Here is a 21,041-nt window from a genome sequence, read left to right on the forward strand (position 1 = left end):
AAGCTAATTAAGTCAGAACAGAGTCCACAAGAATTTCCATGGTGGGATGAGGCCATGAAAGATAAGAGCATGGCCGTAAATCGGAAGGAGGTTTTAATCTTCACAGCTGCAACAACAAGGCCACGATGGACCAGGAGGGACTGGCATGGGCTCAGACAGAAGATCCTGCAACAGACATGAAGATCAAAAATACACACTTGCACGCAGAAGCGATCACATAAGCACCTCCCCTGTAACACATAAAAACTGGAGAAGATAGTTAGATCGTTGGACTTCTTGCCCCAACGCCAGGGACGACGCATCTGCGTATGCTGACTCCAGCATAGGGGAAGACCATCTCCAGAGCTCTGTATTCTTTCCTGTTAATCTGAATAAATTCTTTTGAACCAACTGGAAGGTGTCCTCTCCGGATTTTGAACAGCGCAATACATATACTCTGTGGGTCCTTCTGATTGATTAATGATGACTTGTTGAAAAATTCCTACACAGGTTAGGCAGTATTGTGTGTCAACTGTAAACCACCCCCGAGGCCACTTTGGGCTTGCTGTTGCTCTCAGTGTGAGTTGAGTTACAGGGTGACTTTGTACTCTTTTGCTAAAACAAACTTAACTCTGTCACTCACAGAGACCAGCTGACCGCTAGTTAGCTTAGCACAACAATTTAAAAAAAACAAACAAAACAAAACGTGTTGCCTTCAAAATGACTTCCCTCAAAACACAAGGATTTCTGTCCAACAAAAACGACACGTCTCATTAAGTTTGGCTGCAGTTTTGCTTCTTTATTAAGCAGATGATTTTCCCCCCCATAAAGTCTTTTTTATTTTTTTTCTTACAACCATAGACATGTTTGTATCATAAAAAAAAAGAAATAACACAAATTGCACCTTATACATAATCGTGTCCAGAGAAGCGCAGACAAAGAGACACAATGCGTTTCTTTTCCTCTTTTTTTCACAAACATGATGGCAGACCGAGTACGGCCTGTTAGGATGATGACATGATTAATAGTAGATAATGAACCATACACAGGATAATATATCCTTTTATAACACCTTTTATAACAGATTCTTTTCAACCAATGTACACCCCAAAGCATGATCATAAATAGTACATACACTGTGTATAAAAGAGGAACAAAAACAACCAGAGAAAGCAGAGCATGCCTTCCAGTGACAGGTACATTCACTTTCTTTCTTTTTTTTTAATTCTATTATGGACAGACATGTACAAAGGCCCTCCTTTTAAACAAATATAAATATCAGCTTGCAGATATTTGACCAGGAACCAGCTCTCCTCCATTTTTTTTAAAAAAATCTGCAGTTTGTGCCGTACGAAGACAACACCTGCATCAAATCAGCAGGAGGAGATTTCCAGCTTCAGGGAAACGTTGATTAACACTGATTGTGTTGGTGAGGTCAGAACATCGGTGTCTGATCACAGCACGCAAGCAGAAATATTGCAGTTATAGAATGGAGACATCATCGCTGCTCAGCTACTAAAGTGGGCCCATAAACAAAACATACTACACAAACTGTTTGGGTACTGTGGACAGAGACTGAAGGAATATGAAGAAATACATCGAGGTTTAGTTGCTACTTGTTCTAGTCTGGTTAACAGATTAAATGCTACTTTTCACAGCCAGAGCAGGGAGGGAGAGGGAGATGGAAGAGCTGTTATTATAGTAGAGAAGAAGAAGAGTGTTTTGGATGGCTCAGAGGTCAACGTGGACGGTTTGAGTGAGTAGATGAGTGCAAGAGTTTCTTCACAAGTGCAATGAAGCACACACTTTTTTTTTTTTAGTAGATTTTAGTGTCCCTTCATTGATTAAAGTCGCTTTCACGCCTTTGGTTCTCTTTAAATGAACCCTGGTGTGTTTGGTTGGATAGTCCGGTTCATTTAATCTGGTGTTTAATCTGTTAAATTGTTAAACAGTTGAACGTATCACCGCAGGTCCTTTTCATGAGGACACTGGGAAGGAGGACTAGGATGCAACCTCATAAAGACCTGCCAGTGGTAATCTACAGACCTCTGACATCAGGATGTTTGTTGCGTTTGACTTTGTGATGGTGAAGTGTGAAAGCATATCAGTCCAGTCAATGGAAAATGATCATTTGTTGCATCTTCACCCCTGAGCAGGAGCAAGTCTACAGAACTACAGGTGTAAAAGTGACATAAATGCCTCAGCAGAGACGTTTTATACCCTTTCTAGATTTTGGAAACACTGTTGTGCGTGCGTGTTTGTACTGAGAGGGCTGCACATGCACAAAATGGGAGCTGATGTGGGACTTCATTCATCCATACCTGCGCACATAAAGACAGGAGAGAAAAATGACTTTCACACGTAAGCCATGAAAGTGTGTCAACTACAAAAAAACATCTTTGATATCAATAACACCAATAATACAGCAATAATATTAAAAAAATTCAAGTCCTGACGTAGTAACACTGATGTTTCTGATTAAAAGGAAAACCAGACACTTGCAGGGAGGAGGGCTGCACGCTGGGAGACGTTATGGCTGATTGCCAGGTGGAGTGTGTGACACCAGACATGTAGCTCTGTGAGGGCAGATTGACAACTTTTCTTTGTTTTTGTCGGATGTAACAGCAAGACCAACCGACACTGGCTCTGTTCATTGAGAGTAGGAAGAAAGAAAAAAAAAAAAACGAATGACAAAAACAAAACCACACAAACAAAAGAGGAACCTGAATTCGACACACTTCACTTTGCAAAATTGACAATACTAATTAACAAGGAACAACTCCGGAGCAGCACTGGAGTTTCTCTCTATGTACACATTTTTACTCTGTAAAATAATAATAATAATAATAATAATAATAATAATAATAATAATGTGTAACATACAGCTGTAACATATATTTGTACAGTTTAATTCAACTGGCGCAGGAAGTGTAATGGAGAAGCATGCAGCATCTTGGCTGGTGTGTCCTGTGTAAACGTGAAAAGCAGACTTAGCTTGGCGCTGGATACAGACTAAACGTCCGCCAGTTCAGTCAGTATGGCTACATTTCTTCTGAGTGTCTTCAACCACCTGCCCACATGCTCAAAAATAAAGATGGGGCACAAGAGATTTGGCTTTGCAGTTGTGGGGTTTCTGTCTCGTCACCCGTCCATCCCTTCTCTCTTCTCATCTAACCGGCCCCTGGTGCTCCAGCAGGGGTCCGACAGCTCTGAGTTCAGAGGACAGCTATGTCGCTCTGCTCCAGCTTTCTGACATTCACATTAATCATCAGTCTCCCTCCTTCAACATTCTAGATTTCTCTTCTTCCTTCCCACAGCTTCCTGCTCTGACTGGACCAGGGGAGGAGGGGGTGGGCACTGAAGAGGGGCTGCAGGCGACACTGGGCATGAACCTCGCCCCAAACTCTCCCTCCTCCCGGGCTGGAACACCCCGCTGCACTTGGACAAGTGCCGGCTGGCACTCCGTCTCTTCCCCATCACACCATGAACTCGTTGCTGCCGTACAGAACCAGCTGCTGTGGCGCTGAGCTGAAGTCCGGTTCCCTCCGGTGGCTCCCCGAGGGCTCGCGTGGTGAGCTGCGGCTCAACCTGAGCCTGTGGCGGGTCTTACTGGCTCTGTGCTCCCCCTCTGCCTCTGCCAATGGGGCCCCCAAGCTGCAGGAGGTGAGCAGGGGCCCAGACGAGGAGGAACGGAAGCGGTAGTGGGGGGACGGAGAGCCAGAGGTGTTGGAGGAGAGAGAGGAGGAGGGGTGGTAGGAGGAGGAGATGGTGGAGGTGGAGTCTGCAGAGTCCTGGGAGTCCGGCTGTCGGCGTAGAGCTCGCCTGCTCTTAGCCTCCAACTTTCTTGAGCGGTAAGTTCCGCGTTCTGTGGAGAGACAGCAGTAGTGTCACAAGCCTGGTGATATTTGACAAACTAAAGACCAAACCATCAGTGTGTAAGTCCATCTTTTTAAGTTTCACCATTTCGTATGGAAAGCCAAGTAAATGTCATTAGTATAGTTCAATATCAAATATCCTAAATTAGTCTCTACAGCTTTTCAAATCTGTACAGCAGGCTACACCTGCTAGATTATTTCCACACCACACTGGTAAACACCTGTTTAAGCCAATCTGAATAACAGATCTTTTTCATAAGAAAGCCATCAGTGTCTGAATTTTGAAATGTCTGCTTTGTGTTCTGATGCATTTGAGGAAACCTGAACTTCCACAAATTTATGACTTGAGCAGCTCAGTGAGAGTCGATCTGAGGGAGGAACGCTCTGGAGCAGACAAACTGAGTCCGAGAGGGATTCCTCTTCCAGAATAGATGGAGGATTCACGTGCAAAAATACAATTTGGGTCAAAGCAATAAAAACATTATAGTGTCAACAGAATTCAGCACAGCACTTCTATAAACTGTGACAAACAGACACAGCGTGTTTTTAAATCCAAGTACTTCACTTACACACATCCAAGTACACATACAAACACACACATTTACCAGAAAGGTCAGAGGTGGCTCCCTCAGTTTCCATGGTGATGTTCTCGGAACTGTCTGCTGTTCCGATCGAGGCTTCAGATTCAGGAGTCTCATCGTCAGACGCCCTCGGCTCCAGGATCAACATCTCATATGTCAGCTCCTCCCTGCCAATGTGCGCGCACGCACACACACACACACATACACACACACACACACGTGCACATACACACACACAATGCGATTTTCTACTTTAACAGCAACCAATGTCAATCAGAAAAGGAAGAAGTCTAAAATTCACATTGGTGTTTACATGCTTATACAAACTGGGGCAAGCTGACGCTTTATTAGCGGAAAGCTAACAGCTAATAGTGGCCAACATTAGGTGATTAATCAGCAATCATGAGGGAGCACCAAGCATGTATAATAAGACCTGGATACAGGAAGAGCACTGGCTGCTGGAGGAGTTTGACAAGGTGGCTAAAACTTCTCATTACAAGTATGCCGTCTATCACGTTATGCACTGCGGCCCTGAACAAAAACATTTTTCCTACATTGTGAAAGAAGTAAAATGGGGTTTTTTTAAGGTGAGCTTTCCAAAAACATTTTCTCTAATGATCATACTTCTCTTTCTGCAGACTCTCGATCTGCTCGGTGAGGATTCGCTCCTCCTGCTGCATGGCCAGCTGCTGCTGCTCGTTCAATCCCGCCTCTGTTGCATCCTCTCCTCCTCCTCCTCCTCCTCCTCCTCCTCCTCCTGCACTCTCTCCATCCACCACAGGGGGAGCTCTGGGACTGTGCGGAGGTGAGGGGGTGTGAGAGCTACTTTGCCGAACACGACTTTTGCTCTGCAAGTTTCACACAAAGAAAATCCTACAATGTTAGTAAGGAAGGGGCAGCCAATTTGTTTGTAACAGACAGTGATGGAGCACAAACACAGAAGACTTGCTCTAGACACAGCTGAGTGTTGTGACGACGCATTAACCATACAAAGATGTTCTAACCACAGTTCAAGACAACACTGCTAACAAACTCAGAAGTCTGTTAGTACCACACACACACACACACACACACAAACACACACACACACACACACGCACGCACACACACGCAGGTAGGCGTTACCTTAAGTTTAGCTGAGTTAGGCTGCATGTTAATAAGTTGTGAAGCAGAAACAAAAATCAAAGAGAGGTCAGTGACACTGACGTTGGTCTCTCTGGGCGTTCACCACAAACAAACATGAACAAAGACACAGAAAACAACAGAGGACCTCTCTTCATTGTCTGGATGCTAATGCTAACACAAGCTTGCTAAACTAGACAAAGCAACAGTGCCACTAAAGGAAATTCTTTGTAAAATTAGCCTGACATCAATTTACAAAGCTCTAAAGCCGATCAGAATGTGCTGGTTAATGCTTCCTTCTTATAAAACTTGAGTATTGTTGATTGTTACTGCGACCGAAACATGGACTGCGATGTAGTCTACAGCACTCTGAGCACGTGGATACACAGGAGCACACAGGAACAGAGTAAACTACACAATGTGAAAACTGAACAGAGGGGGACCGGAGAGGTGGGGGATCCAAAGAAATCATATCTTTTCACAGACATTATCTTAAAACAGAGATAAGATGTCCTCTCACTCCTAGTTTACACTCTTGAAACCTCCACGCCACATCATATCAGGTGGAGGCTTGAAGCAGGGGCCAAGGAAGAATCCATTTACCTTTGGGGCAGATTAGTCACAATGCCACAGTGGTGGCATCAGCAGATGTTTTGTTTGTTTGTTTGTTTGTTTGTTTTTAAACAACCTGATGTCCTCCTCGTGGGTTGATCAGATCCACCTCAAATTTGCTCAGAGACAACTTCAGAACTTGGTGGTGGGTTAATGTGAAAACAGAGTTTTTCAGGAGCAAGGCAGCCAATTTTTGTATTGCGCCACTGAACACAAAACTGTCGTAAAAAGACTACAAAAGCATGGATATTTTCCGAACTTCACACATTTGATGAGAGTCCCGGCCTGAAGACATCTTCAGGCTCAATTGTGCCCTCTAGTGGTTTCAGCAAGTAGCATTGCTGTGTTGTCTCAATGTGGTGCTGATGTACATGATATTTGGGGGCTATATTATATATATATATATATAGTTTTTTAATACGCCAGCTCAAATGTGGTGAAGTAAAAAGTAAGGTTCTACAAAAAATCAAATAATTTTACTAGACCACTCTCCACCACTTTGGTAGGAGATCCAACTGGGTTCAGTTTTTAAGTGTACCAGGTTTAATTTCTGGCGTGACTGTGCTGCTCATCAACACAGAAACAAAACACTGAGAAATAGACGAACAGACACCTAAAAGAGAGCTAGCTTACAAAGGGACAGACCAAACAAGTACTGCGACGCTGCGTGACAGACATTATGAGTGAACCGAGCAGAGCGACTGATGGACAGGACAGGACTGGTGGGGGTGGCGGCACATGAAGTGGGAGGGGCATACATACCGGGGTGGCAGTGCGGGTTATGCTCATAAACCTAACAGCAATAAGTACAGGTTTCTGGAAGGAGAGGTGGGGGGGAGGAAGGAGGGAAGGACAGGGTTAGGGAGCTGTGAGGGTAAAGTTTGGCTCCAGCTGGATTTTGGTGAGAAATTCAGGAGGATTTGGAGACACAAAAGAAATTAGCAGCAACTTCCCCAGCAATGCCTGAGAGAGTCACAACAAGTTGTCTTACACCCTGATGCTCACAGAGGCCACAGTGGCAGTGTGTAACCAAAAACTGATTTAACTAGAATGGGTCACTCCTTCTCTTCCTGGTTTGCATCACAGTTGCACTTAAAAGTCTATTTTAAGAGACAAGTTTATAAAAAATTAAGATTCTTCTGGAAGAAATCTAAAATATTAGAAGAATTCAGTTCCAGTGCTCCTGTAACTCTGTATCTTCCATATTAGAGATGACCTCAAACATCAATCTGAAAACTCTTTTTTTTTTTTTCTTTACTGTTTTGGAGTTTGCACACAGATTCAGAATAAGAGTAGAAACGTGGTTTAATAGTGGAGAGGTGTTAGCAAAGTTTGGAGAAAAGCAAGATCATTGTTGTAAAGCATGCGGATAATAGTTATCCTGTGATTTTGTACTGAAGCCAAACATCCAAGCGTAATCTTTCTCTGGGAAAAGTTCTGGCAGTTTCTTGGTCATAACCACTCAAGTGTGTTTTTGCAGCTTTTGCTTGTGTGTCAGAAACACGGCAAAATCTGTTGTTGATGAAGAATGTAAAGAAACACACAGGAATGGACTCCTGTCATGGTGGAGTGAAAACCATGCCAGCTGAGTGAGTGAGAGGAACAAGTTGAGAAACATCCACGAAGATTCTCATCCTCATATCTGACAGTACATGTGTGTAATGTTCATGTAACTCAGCATGAGAGGTCCTGGTCTCATCTTACCATAGACCTTCTGATGTGGGTCAGTCGGCTCTTGGCTTTGCTCTCCGCAAACTCCAGGCTGCTGATGTCCTTCAGGCGAGCTTTGTACTTGCTCATCTGCTCATTGATGATAAGCTCCACACACCTACGGAGCAGAAACACATTTAGAACAGAAGAGGAACACAGGAGTGATCATAATCAAGTACAGCAGATGATTAAAGAGGGTGGGACGTACGCCGTGGTCTTGCTGATGTCTTGGACACTCTGCAGAGGGTCAATGGAGTCGGGGCAGCGAAGGATGCAGGGAGCAAAGACAATGGCGAGAGCGTTGGCTGACATCCTGTTAGTCTCCTCCTGCAGGGCGATCCTACGGACCACCACAATTTATTCCTGTTAATCCTGATATCGATCTCCACAATGGGGCAGTGTGTCCATCTTCATCATTTTTCCACCTCACTATTTCAGCGAGGTTTTGTGCACAGACACTTGCGAGGAAAAACATTTTTAAGACCCTGTTCCAAAATCTCACTCGCAGACTATCTTGCCACACGCTGGCTTGTTGGTATCCCTGCACTCACCTGACCAGATGGAAGATGAGGCGCTCCAGTGTACTGAGGTGTGTCCTGCTGAGCTGGTCAATCACTGAGTACACCCCTCGGATCACCTCCCGCTTGTCTGGTTGACCTGTGAAGAAAACGCACACGTCATGGCACCGTATGCAGAGTTTAACCACCAGACTTCTTTATCTGAGAAATCTCTAGTTTGACAACACACTGTGGCAGAGTATGAGCTTACCCATGGCCCTAAGAAACTCCTCGTACAGTTCAAAGGTCATGAGAGGACTGGGCAGGTCCCGGAGCCACTGTTTGAGTACACTGGCAATGACATGAATGTTGTAGTCGTCGAGGTTCACGCTGCTCACATCTGGAAAAGAATGTACAACAAGATGAACTTTTTCTCCCTCTGAGGTACACATATATTAAAAATGTCAATATGTCTCAAACTTATATGCTTAATTTTTTAATACCCCCCCCCCCCCGAAACAATCCAATTGTCTTTAAACTTAAATCCGACCCTTGGCCTCTCTAAGCTGTGTCCATGCATACTCTTGCCTTTTTCTCTCAGCTGCAGCTGGATGTACCTGAATGTGCAAGGCCATCACGTGGAATGGAAAGCATGAGTGATGTGAAATAAAACAGCCGTTAAACTTTCCTGGGTTTAGAACCCACATCAGTCTAACCTGTGTCGAGCCCCTGACGGAGTTCTTTGATCTTATTGGTGGAACCAGACTTCCTGTAGATCCCCTCTGTGTAGAGGCCATGCATCTCGATGTAGTTGATGAGTTTCTCCACCAGCTGGGGCACCGTGCGCTCCTCACTTGTCAGACGGGAAAGCTCGACGCCAAACTGCCGAGGTGACAGCTCTGGGTCATACTAGTTTACACACACACACACACACACACACACACACACACACACACACACACACACACACATTAATAAACAGTTTTACTTCCTAACACATGCGCAGGACAGTTTGAGACAACCATCTTACTGTTTCTAGGTACAACTATACATTTGCGCCTTTAAGAGACAAAAGAAACACAGACAAAGATCTTGTCGAAAGGCAGAATTTGTAATAATTTAGCGTGTTTGGATGCTCTTAAAGTTTTTTTTTTTTTAATTTCCAGGCACTTCTACACCCCATTTTACCAGACAAAATGAAAAAAGAAACAGTTTCACATTTCTAATCTGAAAAATGCTTGACATCAGTGTTTTGTAATGACATCATCATCATCTTTGCAGCATCCTGCAACCAGAACCTCAAGGATAATAAAAGATAAGACGCCACCCACCTTTTTACTGCACTTGGTGGTCATCCTGGAGCAGCACTTCCTGTGGCAGGCGTAGCGACAGACTGAAGACAACAGAACCAAACAATCAGACTGACATTTTCCTCCAAAACCTCAAAAGACTATTACATCAGACGTAAGGAGTTTGGATGTGAGGTCTGCTCTCTGAGCCGCTTTAAGAAGGTGCAGGTGGAGCTTGTAACTGGATAGAAGATGGATTTATGAAAGGAGCAAGATCGAATAATAATCAAATTTTTCCGACACTCAGAGAGGACAAATGAGTGTGCACAGATGTGTAATGTGAGTGTGTGTTTGTGCAAAAAGAACAGAAGGAGGGGCAATGTGCTGTGTGGGTGGAAATACAAACTGTGCACATGGGTGTGAGTGCCTGTGGTAAATGAGTTAGGAGAACATTAGGAACTCCTGGGTTGGTGCAGCTCTGTAATATGGTGCTGCACATTGTTACTGCACGTTTTCTTCCCAAATAAAAGAGCGTAAAAAAAGGGATGAAATTCACGAGGTATTGAATAAATATAAGACAACAGCTTGTAGGTGTGAATGATGATTGCTTGTTTAATGATAATTTGGCTTTTACCACAGAGGAAATATTATTTCATCTGCTGCCTCAGTTCAGATATCCTGAAGTCTGTGATCGACACAAACCACAGTAATCTCCAAAGCACCCTTATTCTAAATATCTACTGCTGTTCCAACATATCTGTGCTGTTGTACGTCCAGTCCTCACGTTTGCAGACGCAAGCTCGGTCCATCATCCAGATGAGGGAGGAGCAGTACTCGCAGTAGGTAGGGATGCTGTACTGGGTGGACTTGAAGATGTGACCATTGTGTTCTTCCACCTGCAGGGGGCAGAAGAGTCACCAGTAAGCTCAGCACAGCTAAAACGTTCAGCTTAATCATTTCTTTTAATCTACCACAGCACTGTCACAGTCGACACTTACAATGTCAGTTTCCTTTTTCCTGGACTTCTTGCGCTCCCGTTTAGGAGCCTGCAGACAGAGATGAAAACCTGTTATCCTATACCTTTTTAATGTGGCTTTTAAATGCTGAAAATAAAATTTGTTAACAGTCAACAGTTAGTTATTGTCGTGTTTAAGTTACAAAGTTTATATTTTGCCTATTAAAACTGCTGTTTTTTTTTGTCTATTCGAGGGCAGCAAACAATGCTTGTACGCAAACGGTTGCTTTATTGCACATCTAATAGTTACAGGGCAGCTTTATTGTTCATTCAAATTCATGTTTTTGTCCCACCTGGTGGATGTAAAATTTTCTGTGTACGAATTTAATAACTGCTAAATGTATGCTCACCACTCACCAGCCAGTCATTAACTGTGTCTGTACAGTGGATTTAAATGGCTTTTTCCCTGAAAACTGCTGCCTGAGAGGACACCCGCATGAGGGCAGAAAGAGTAAACCAGGAAGTTCAGCTGCAGTTGGGACGGCTGAACAGTGAGCCGATACCTGCTTTGAAGGCCTGGGAAGCCAGGGAAAGCAGCAGGGTCATTAATGAATTAAACACAGTTATTCAATAAATCTAAATACCTGTCACTCTCTACCTTACTGTTTATTACTCAATAAAACCAAATGATATTACCAGACTCTTTTTTTTATTGATCCAGCAAATATCAAATCACTTTCTTACCCTGCCAATAGTTCCCTCCATTGGCTTGTACTCAGTCATGAATTCATCCAGGAAGACCTTGAAGGTGTTGACCCACACCTTCACAGGTGACTCGCACCAGTCCCTCTGCTCCAGACGCATGGTCTTCTCCAGGATGTGCTCGAAAAGGGCATAGAGATCCTTGTAACGGATGCTCTTCCCATCATCCATCTTGTGGTGGGCGCAAAGGACAGGAGTAAAAAATATTTGGCAGAATGGTCAGAGCTCGTTGTCCTACATGGTAGATTCATCTTCCCATAGTTTGCATGTACTTCAACATCAGGTAACATTTACAATTCAGGGTCATTCTATTGGATCATTCTGGTATATTTCTGCTCTCTGAGGTGTCTGAAGGGAGCGGCGCCACATTACACGCCAGAAGATTAGACCACTGCAAAGCCTCATATTCAGTCAGAGCCAAGTCAGTTCCCTTCAAGCAGCTAAGGACAAGAAGAGCTTTGAGGACTCACAGCCAGGGCAGTGGAGTAGGAGTTGAAGATGTTGATTCTGAACTCCTTCAGGGCTTTCTTGAAGACAACATCCACCATCGTGTCCTTTTTACCATTTTCAGACTCCAGGTCAGTAATCTGAATGGACAAATAATCAATAAAGATAAACAGCCTTATGAAGTGATGAAACGGCAGCAGAAAAAAACCTGAATGTTTCAGCACTGATGCGGGACCACTTCAAAACCTGAGTGAAAATGCATATTGGCCATTTTTCATTTTGAACTTGAATCATCATCATACCTATGAACCCTGGAGAAAACTATGGAGGGTGTCCAAAAGAAAGTGTGCTCTGTATTTCTGGTGACATAAATCTGAGATATAAATCTGACAAAGCCCGGTCAGGACTCTTTTCATGAGATATATGCAATCAGTTCCATATAAAACTTTCAGTATCCACATTTAAAGGTGAATTATTTGACTTTTTGGCAACTTATAAAAATGCAATGGCTTATTAGGCTGATATGGTGTAAATATTTACAGCCTATCAACAAATCCTGCAGACAGGGAAGAAGAGGATATTTGCAGTCATCTGGAAAATTCAAGCCCAACAATTACTTCCCTTTAGCTCCATTAAGCCTCCGCCAACTATCAATACCTGAGACATTTAAATCAATGTTGGAAAATGTTAATGAGCTGCGGCAGGAGGTTTGCAGTCTGACCTTCTTCATGAGGAAGTCGTTCATGGTGCGGTAGTCATGGGCTGAGGTGAGGATGTGCAGGGAATCATTCTGCCATTGGGCAGGTTCCAGAGCTATGCTACTGATCTTTACACTGCGACGCCTCCTCATCTTAGGAGACGGCTCCTTGTTCTCCTTGCTGTCCCTGACACCCCGCGGGGGAGTCGCTTCTAAGTCTGGACTGTGAGGAGGAGACAGGCCTTCTGCAGAAGGAAGGAGGTGGAGGAATATATTAGGGATATATTAAATACACCATTAACTGAACCGAAGTTGTTTTGTTACACACATTTATAAAGACATAAATATGATATGAAACTGCAAAATGCTTGATGAAAATATCCAACAGCAGCATGTGATGATTGAATAATAGAGGTCCAAAAGTCAAGCCTTGAGGGACTCCACACATTGTCGAGAGATTCCCTGATATACCACCAAAGATCGAGACAAACAAGTCGACATCAATTCACTTAGCAATGATCTATATACTATATTGTGCTGTTGTTCTGTCTTTCATCATGAACTAAAAACACCTCGTGAAGGAGGCACAGCAAAACTAAAATGTATCTGTTGGTTAAATTTGTGCTTGCAGTCCAGGAAAAATCTTTTTTTTTTTTGTATGAAAAGAACACAACTGTGTCTGAAAATCTACACTCGAATGGAAAAACAGTGCATTTTCATGTCTAGATACTTTTATTTTTTACCGTGACTCTCTCCAGGTTCGTTCCTGCTGAGCTGCTTCTCTCTTGACAGTTTTTTGTCGCTGTGTTTCGTCTTACTCCAGAACCGCATCTTCCCTCTCATTCTGCTAGATCATACAACACAGCAGGTTATTAAAAATCACCTCATTTAAGCTTTTTACTATTTCAACCTTAAGAACGCAGGGATAGAGGTAATTAGAACAAATCGATTGTGTTCATGTCAATGAAGGTACTACCTTCCATCCTGGCTGGAGGTTTTCCTGAGCACCTCCACCTTGCCCAGGTCTCCTGACGACAAGGTCTTATGGATCTTCTTCTGATCTTTGTGAGAAGCCTGGAGAGCAGAGAAGAATGTCTGGTGGGACGAAGTTCAAAATATACGGCATTTACTTGAAGTAGTTGTCCAGGTTCGAAGTAGGCCAGGATGCTGTGGTCTGTATTTGTAGATTTTATCAACCTTCTTTTGACACTTGATTACCTGTTAAACACTTGATGGTTGGGAGACATGCCTAATGGACAAAAATATTATGCCATAAAGTAAGAAAATATCTGTATTCAATTGATTCTACAGTATCATTCATCATCCAGTGTCTACATACATATTTGAAGTATTTCCTTACTGATTTCATTAAATCTACTGATATGGCCGATAAAAAACAACCTACTGAATCTGCAAAATTAACAAAATATCAACAGCTGACGTGAAGAGAGTGGAAAGAGACGTCATGCTCGTAAGGTCCTGTCAGAAAGTGTCGTTAGTGAGAAGTTACACAGAGGTTTTAACGATTTCAGCATGCAGGGGCAGCAGTTGAAAGGTGCAGCGACTTGACAATGAGTTTCATTTATGGAATGAAACATGAACATGTGAGCAGGCAGCGTTTTTCCGGATACTTTCAGTCTCTACTCTACATATTTGTGTTTACTGGTATGAAAGTAAAAGTAGATACAGGGATACCTTGATATCTTGGCATTTTGAGTAGTAATCTGTTGTTGTCCACTTTAGACATAGTAAAGGCCACAGTGTGAGGGGTTTTTCCTCTCCACTTATGCTAAGAAGGACCTACAGCATATAAATCTCATCAGTGTATCCAACAAAGTAGACACTCAATGACACTTAAAACCAATTCCAGAGGATGAAAAAAACTAGTTATAGCCTCAAAAATGCGAGCATTTTATGTTTTGTATCATCGTAAATTTCATTTCTTTTGATTTTGATTCTTTGTTTGGAAAAAACAACGAATTACCAGAGAACCTCCTAGTATTTCTAAAATATATTTTCGCATTCCACAATTAAATAGATCAGCCCTACTGACAATGTGGCACAGGTTAAGACAGATCATAACTCCAAAATGCCTAAGTATCCCTAAATAAAGAGAAAAAAGTTTCAGAAGGCAAGAGAACGATGTCTGAATTTGACGAATTAGCTCAGGCTGGTTTTGCAACGGTAGCGGTGTGCAAGGCAATTCACTGAGCAGAGAAACATTTGGTTGGTGCATCTGTAGCTTGGTGGTCAGAGTCCATCAGTAGTGTTGTTAGCAGTGTTAAAAAAGGCTCCTCCCCCAGCCGTTTAGCCAGGTTACGATGAGAAGACGGAGGGAGGGCGTTGCTGGAGGGGGGGCAGGAAACTTGTTGGAGGTCATGAGACCTCCACAGATCTGGGAATTTACCATCTCAGAGTCACTGTGACAGTCAGCCTCGGGGTGGGCGCGTGAGGGGGACAGGGAGTGGGGCAGCGTGCGGGAGTGGGCAGGGATGTAGTATTCGTCGTCATCATCCGACTGGGTCGCCCCCTCAGAGTTACAGCGTGTGAGGAAGTCGGAGCGCGTCCGGGACATGCGCGCTTTCTTTTTAGGGCCTGGACGGCCCACCTGCTTCCGGGCAACCACAGGAACATCAGGTCAGCTACCGTGCGTGTTTATACAGAGGCAGGAAATCTTGGAACTGACTTAACAACTTAGTCTTGACTTAGTTAACCTTGACAGATCTTCTAAGAAGTAAATGAAAAGATATTTAAAAAATGATTACAAACCCTCAAAGTAAAATATAGATAGGCCCAGACGTAGCTCATCTTTAGCACACGCAGGCTGTTAAAGTTAGCACTGAAGAGATTTGATAGCAGTTTTCCAGTTAATATATTTTCATGTCACGTTTGTTTGCATTGCTATCTGCTGTAAATGAGAACTTGTTCATAATGTCTAGTGTTCTACCAATTTTAAGCATCATAACTGAAAACCAAACTCATATTTATCAGCAGGCTTGACAAGGTTTTTTTTATACTGACTGGAATATTTTTTTCTGTGAGATTTGGTTGAACAAAACAGTTTTCAGTATTACAACCGGAAAAAAGTGATCACCTCACAATTCCCCAAAATTAACCGGACAAAGGTCGTTTGTAATATTCAATATGTCAACAGGCCACTGTGTAAGAATCTTTGATGGGTAAGGTGAGTGTGAGTGTGAGTGTGAGTGTGAGTTTGAGTGTGTGTGAGTTTGAGTGTGTGTGAGTTTGAGTGTGTGTGTGTGTGTGTGTGTGTGTGTGTGTGTGTGTGTGTGTGTGTGTGTGTGTGTGTGTGTGTGTATCCATCCTACCTCTCTATTTCTGGATTTGGAGTCGTACATGGCCAAAGATCTTTCCTGATTCACCAAATCTTTATCTGACCTGCAGCAAAGAACCAAACATAATAACAATGTGGTTTTAGATGTTATATGAGACGATTTGATGGATAAATGGAGACAAAACATCACTAAACAGTAGTCCTTCTCTCTTTCTGGGCTCAAAAAAAGTTAGATTTGATCTCACAGCGGGTGACTTACTTGGAGAAGGGCAGCTTGCGTCTGGGTGGGGAGAACACAGTACTGCTGGGTTTCTCCATCATGTTAACAATCACAGTTTGTGCTGAGCTCTTCTTCTGGGCTTTTGGTGGTTTTGTGTCCAGGACTGAGCTGGGGGTCTCTTGTGCAGGTCGGACCACTTTCCTCTCCTGCTGGCTAGGTACAGGAACAACAGGAACATTTGACTTTGGCTCCAAGATGATTTGGATGTCCACCTCTGAGGAGCAAAGCCCTGGTACTTCTGGACTTGTTGTTGCATCTACGGTTGAAGACAGGGCCTGAGATGATTTGTCCTCCTCAAGGATGTCTCTCTTGGATTGGGTTGCAATGCCATGAGGCTGTTCCATCACCGATCCTTCCTCCAAGCTTGACATGGGGGCCATTTGGGAACCGGTTGATGTTTTTCCTGGTTGACCAGCTGTTTCTAGGGTTTGGGATACCAGTGGTCCCCCTTCCTCCACTGGGCTCTCTTTCTGCATACTTATCAGCACCACTACAGGCCTTCGAGAGGTCGATTCCCTTCTCTCTTTGTAAGTTTTGCTCGGGCTTTCAAATTTTGGTTCGTGAACTGGACTTTGGTCAGAAGCAATATAAAAAGTCGCCCTTGGACTCTCCGACTTGTTTCTCGGCTCTTTCCTCAGCTTTTCGTTATGGTTTGAGTCTCTCAGTCCCTCGTCTATTTGACTATCCAGCTCTGAGAGATGTTCTTCAGGTGCAGTTGACTGGGAACCAAAACCTCCCCCTTCAGTCTCCATGTCCTCCACAGTGATCAGCTCAAAGCTGTCATGACTAGCAGGAGATACCAGAGATGAGTGTCTTTGAGGTTCTTCCAAATGACAGCTGCTGCTGTCTGGAGCTCCCACACTGGTGGTACGGACCTTGAGAAGCTCCAAGCTGAACTGGGCCTGCTCCAGCTCCCTCATCCGTCTGCTCTCCCTTTTTGATCGGTTCTTAAGGCTCGACCCATCTACACTTCTACTTTGTTCTGAGTCCACGTCTTTCTCTGTTTCTTCTATATCTAACACAAGCGCTGAGTCTTCAGCAGGTTCTACTGAGATGCTCTGGACATAACATTCCTGATCTACTAAGCTGAGGTCCTCCATGGTTCCTGCTTCCAACTCTGAATGTGCCATCAATAGTTGTTCTCCATGCTGCTCCTTCAGTTCTCTGAACCTAAAGACAGTACAGAGGGAATTTATTGACAATGGCCTCCAAACAAAGAGAAAACCTGTCTCACACCTCTTGCATTTTGATGACATCCTCCTCTACACATGCATCATTACACTGATGGAATGATTCAGTTTTGAGAATTGTACACAAAACTTTGTGCACAAAACTTCGTCCATTTTGATTATTTAACAATATAAAACCTGTCTTCCTTGTCGACTGCTGACTGGATGACAAACTGACATTAAATGAAAATGGATCAGAGGGGGAGTGCAAATAGAGTCAGCTGATTAACAGTCAGAGGTTGTTGGAACATCTTCATTGGAAAAAATGGAAATAGCCTGATGTTCCCTCATCTGGTCGCTCAGTTTAAGCCGGTAGAAATTAGCTTTACTTACGACCATGACTTCACATGAATGTTTCAAACTGTCACATGTCCACTGCCTCCTCCTACCTGAGTCGAGCCAGGTAACCCCTGCCGATCGCCTGTAGCTGTGTCACAGTCCAGTACGTCCGACAGTAGCGCTTCCTCTCTCTAAAACCCCTCCATGCCGATTGAACTGTGATGACTGCCAGAGTCCTGCGATGGCAGCAGTTTCTCCAGCTCCTCTGTATGACCACAGCAGATTCCCGCCACTGCAAGAAACTCCGACGTTCCCTGTAACTCCTCCAGGCCGCCTGCAGGCACACCGCAGCTGCCTCCTCGACGCTTGGATCGATGGTGGGTTGTCTGAGAAGGCAGCATCGCCACCATCGCTGCAGAAATAGACATAGGGAAAAATGCAATGAAGTTTAGAATTACATTGTAAATAAAAATCTACATTTTATATTGTCACTTGAGAAACAAGATGTCCAGCTGTGGAGCCAACCGGTCATTCAAGGATTTGACCTCGTCACATCTTTCCCTTTTAGGTCTGAAGACAATGGCTGGCAAGTGTTGATATTTTATAAAAAAGTCAAACCTCCAAAAACATCTTTCTCCTGGTTTGACATGACATCAACTTCGACTGTGTAATTTGGTAGTTGTTATTCATGGCATGCTACAGCATGTCCAGACAATGCGATAAGAGTGACTAATCATGCAGTGCATCTGGCAGAAGTCATTAGACTTCTTGATAACTTCCAAAAAGCTGAGAACACCTTGCCTCACTTAGAATTTGAACTTGAAATAACTTCATTTTCCTCCAAACCAAACACGTCATGGTCAAATTGTATTCTTGTCATGTGTTTAAAGAATCACCAAGCTACTGATAATATTGAACTTAACCTCTCATGCTGCCTAATTTAACATGTTAAGCATGCCGTCCCAACGTGAAATCTTAGACGCAGTTACGATGTTAAATATAAACATTAGACTTGAGAGTTTCACAATCACCATCAACAGATTTAGAAAGTTGACAGTTTACATGTGAATACTTCCACTGAATCTGTGCTTCACCGGCTCCTGCTCAGTGTTTCTGGACAGTCTGGGTTTGTTTTCTTTCAGCCTGACAAAGACTTGGACAGCTCCCCACCGAGGACTCTTCCAGAGAAAACATACCATCCGTGGCCTGAATGCAACTTTTTCTTCCTGTCTGTCTTTTTTTTTTTTTTTTTTTTTACAGCACTGTATGTGTCCGTAGTCCAACAGCACATCTGTTCATCTCCTACTAAAAAAAACACCTATTGAAAAAATACAATCAAGTTCCTCTTAGTTTACATCAAAACCACCATGCCTTGATTACTTAGAGTAAATAAACATGTATTATCAATCATTTGGGCCATCAACAATTTAAATACATGTACATTTATAATTTATGTTATCTTGATGATATGGAGCCCTGGAGTTCCCATGGGGACAAAAAAAAAGATTTTTTTTCCCCCAACAGCATGAGATATAACCCCAAATTGAATTAGTTGGAAGTCAAAATATAAAACTTCAAAAAATATCAACCAATTACACACACAGGGAACACATTACACCTTCTATTTAAAAAAAAAAAAAAAGCCAGCACAGGGCCCCCTATATTACCGTAATTCAAATAATAGATCTCATTTTGAGATGTTCTGTTTATTACAGAGCCACGAAACTACAAGATGGAAACTGTTATAGTAAAACATTACTGAGGGCAAAAACTGTTCATCATCTCTAATTTTTCAACTATATTAGAGATTCCTGAGCTTTATGAGGGTTAACAGTTTCTGTCTGGAGCAAATAAAAAACTATTACACCACCACAAATCTTTTAACAGTGAGCAGCTAAGAAACCCCCACAGCCTACAGACACTTCTCCAGGAATGTTAGATTCTCATATGAATTGTATTTTGATAGCAAATAAACTTAAATTTTATTTCGAATGTGGAGACATGAATTTTGAGAAATGTTGAAACCTTCTTCTCTCTGCGCTGAATCTCACCTGGATGACACAAGCAGCCTGTCTCATGTTGACGAAGTGCTTCCTCTCGAGGACGGCCCTGAAACGGCGCTGCAGCGTGGTGATTCGCCGCAGCACCTCCTGGTGGAGGAGGGTCTGAAGACGCTGACGCTCCGCCTCACGCAAGAACACCTAAACAACGCAATATGGTTAAATGAATTACACACAACTGAAAAAAATAAAATGGTACGACCATGAAAAACTGCCCCATACCATTGTGTTGCCCACTTGGTAGCCAGCAGGTGGCAGGTGGATCCGCCGAAAGAACTCCCTGATGCCTGACTTGGTCGGGCTCGTGCCTCGAGGCAGCAGCACGTGAAAGTGACGCACAAAATCCTGGAGCAAGATACGTGTGTGATCAACCAACAACAAACTTCCACAAAAGATGATGACATTTACCGTATTTGCTCCTCATCGACAAATACAGAGGAATGTGTAAGTAAGAAAGAAGGACTTAAAATGGTATATTATTTTTTTGTTCCTTTTCTTATTCGTAGGAGAGGATTACCTGAAAGGTGTACTTGATGCTGTATCCTGACTGGCGGATCCGGACAGTTTCCAGCATACCCGTGTACCTAAGCTGTCTGAGCACCAAGCTGTCATTAAAACGCAATGGCAGCTGAACGAGACAGAAAAAGAAAATGGTAAATACAAGGTGACAGAACTCTTCTCTCAGTAATAAAAGAAGCTTCAGTATAGTTCTAGCATAACTACCTTCTCAGCATTGGATCGAATACACTTGACAAAGTAGGGCTCTGATTGATCTAGAGTCTCCATCAGCTTATTGAGGGACGCCTGCGCACGCACACACACACACACACACACACACACACACACACACACACACACACACACACACACACACACACACACACACAAGGAATATAAGACTTTTAAATGAATATCATGAATGTAGGGCCTGGACCTGTTTTGATCAGAGATTTTTGAAACACTCAATAACTAACAACTATTATAATGATTATAGTTGAGCACGTGTGACAGAAGGTGCATCTTCAACATTTAAATATCTATGGTGAATCAAAAATGAAATCATTTTCTAGATTTGGATGTTTTTGCACGAGTTCATGCCGGCTAGTGGCCCTTACATCATGCAGCAGTGACACCGGATGTGTTTTTGAAATTCACAGAGTTTGCCAGCAGAGGGCGACAGCATCACTGACCTGGAACTGGGCGCTGATGCTGGGTGGTTTCTTCTTCTTATGAAGGTGAAGCAGCGATTTGGTAATGCGGTCGTGGAGCGTCACACCACTCAGGTAGCGCAGAGACTTCACGTCTAACAAGTGCTGCACACCAAAACAGACGATGCATAAATGTAGGCTGTATCTTCAGACTCCTTGAGGTA

The 21,041-nt window shown here is 43.3% G+C and overlaps 1 protein-coding gene across 10 annotated transcripts in view; it reads right to left on the reverse strand.

The window, feature by feature from the left end:
- Positions 1-694: 694 nt before the first annotated feature.
- Positions 695-21,041, reverse strand: part of LOC147259277 (unconventional myosin-IXAa-like) — a 122,513-nt gene continuing 102,166 nt past the window's right edge. For 3 of the 10 annotated variants that reach the window (XM_086209565.1, XM_086209562.1, XM_086209561.1), the window contains 27 exons: positions 20,860-20,982; positions 20,393-20,473; positions 20,187-20,297; positions 19,892-20,014; positions 19,661-19,810; positions 17,720-18,021; positions 16,081-17,271; positions 15,856-15,925; positions 14,934-15,134; positions 13,503-13,600; positions 13,270-13,373; positions 12,551-12,771; positions 11,853-11,969; positions 11,365-11,553; positions 10,664-10,711; positions 10,450-10,561; positions 9,708-9,769; positions 9,093-9,285; positions 8,648-8,776; positions 8,431-8,536; positions 8,088-8,219; positions 7,874-7,997; positions 6,932-6,985; positions 5,561-5,581; positions 5,060-5,283; positions 4,460-4,602; positions 695-3,844 (listed from right to left, as the gene is read on the reverse strand). In XM_086209565.1, the coding sequence (XP_086065691.1) occupies positions 3,456-3,844; positions 4,460-4,602; positions 5,060-5,283; positions 5,561-5,581; positions 6,932-6,985; positions 7,874-7,997; positions 8,088-8,219; positions 8,431-8,536; positions 8,648-8,776; positions 9,093-9,285; positions 9,708-9,769; positions 10,450-10,561; positions 10,664-10,711; positions 11,365-11,553; positions 11,853-11,969; positions 12,551-12,771; positions 13,270-13,373; positions 13,503-13,600; positions 14,934-15,134; positions 15,856-15,925; positions 16,081-17,271; positions 17,720-18,021; positions 19,661-19,810; positions 19,892-20,014; positions 20,187-20,297; positions 20,393-20,473; positions 20,860-20,982 (4,818 nt within the window). In that variant the 3' untranslated portion in view covers positions 695-3,455. The remainder of the gene's footprint in view (positions 3,845-4,459; positions 4,603-5,059; positions 5,284-5,560; positions 5,582-6,931; positions 6,986-7,873; positions 7,998-8,087; positions 8,220-8,430; positions 8,537-8,647; positions 8,777-9,092; positions 9,286-9,707; positions 9,770-10,449; positions 10,562-10,663; positions 10,712-11,364; positions 11,554-11,852; positions 11,970-12,550; positions 12,772-13,269; positions 13,374-13,502; positions 13,601-14,933; positions 15,135-15,855; positions 15,926-16,080; positions 17,272-17,719; positions 18,022-19,660; positions 19,811-19,891; positions 20,015-20,186; positions 20,298-20,392; positions 20,474-20,859; positions 20,983-21,041) is intronic. The other 7 variants (XM_086209570.1, XM_086209566.1, XM_086209563.1 and 4 more) reach the window with 6 other exon arrangements.

Source organism: Aulostomus chinensis, chromosome 7, assembly GCF_037954235.1.
Source record: "Aulostomus chinensis isolate RoL2024-O1b breed Wild chromosome 7, RoL_Achi_v1.0, whole genome shotgun sequence".
NCBI classification, from domain to species: Eukaryota; Metazoa; Chordata; class Actinopteri; order Syngnathiformes; family Aulostomidae; genus Aulostomus; species Aulostomus chinensis.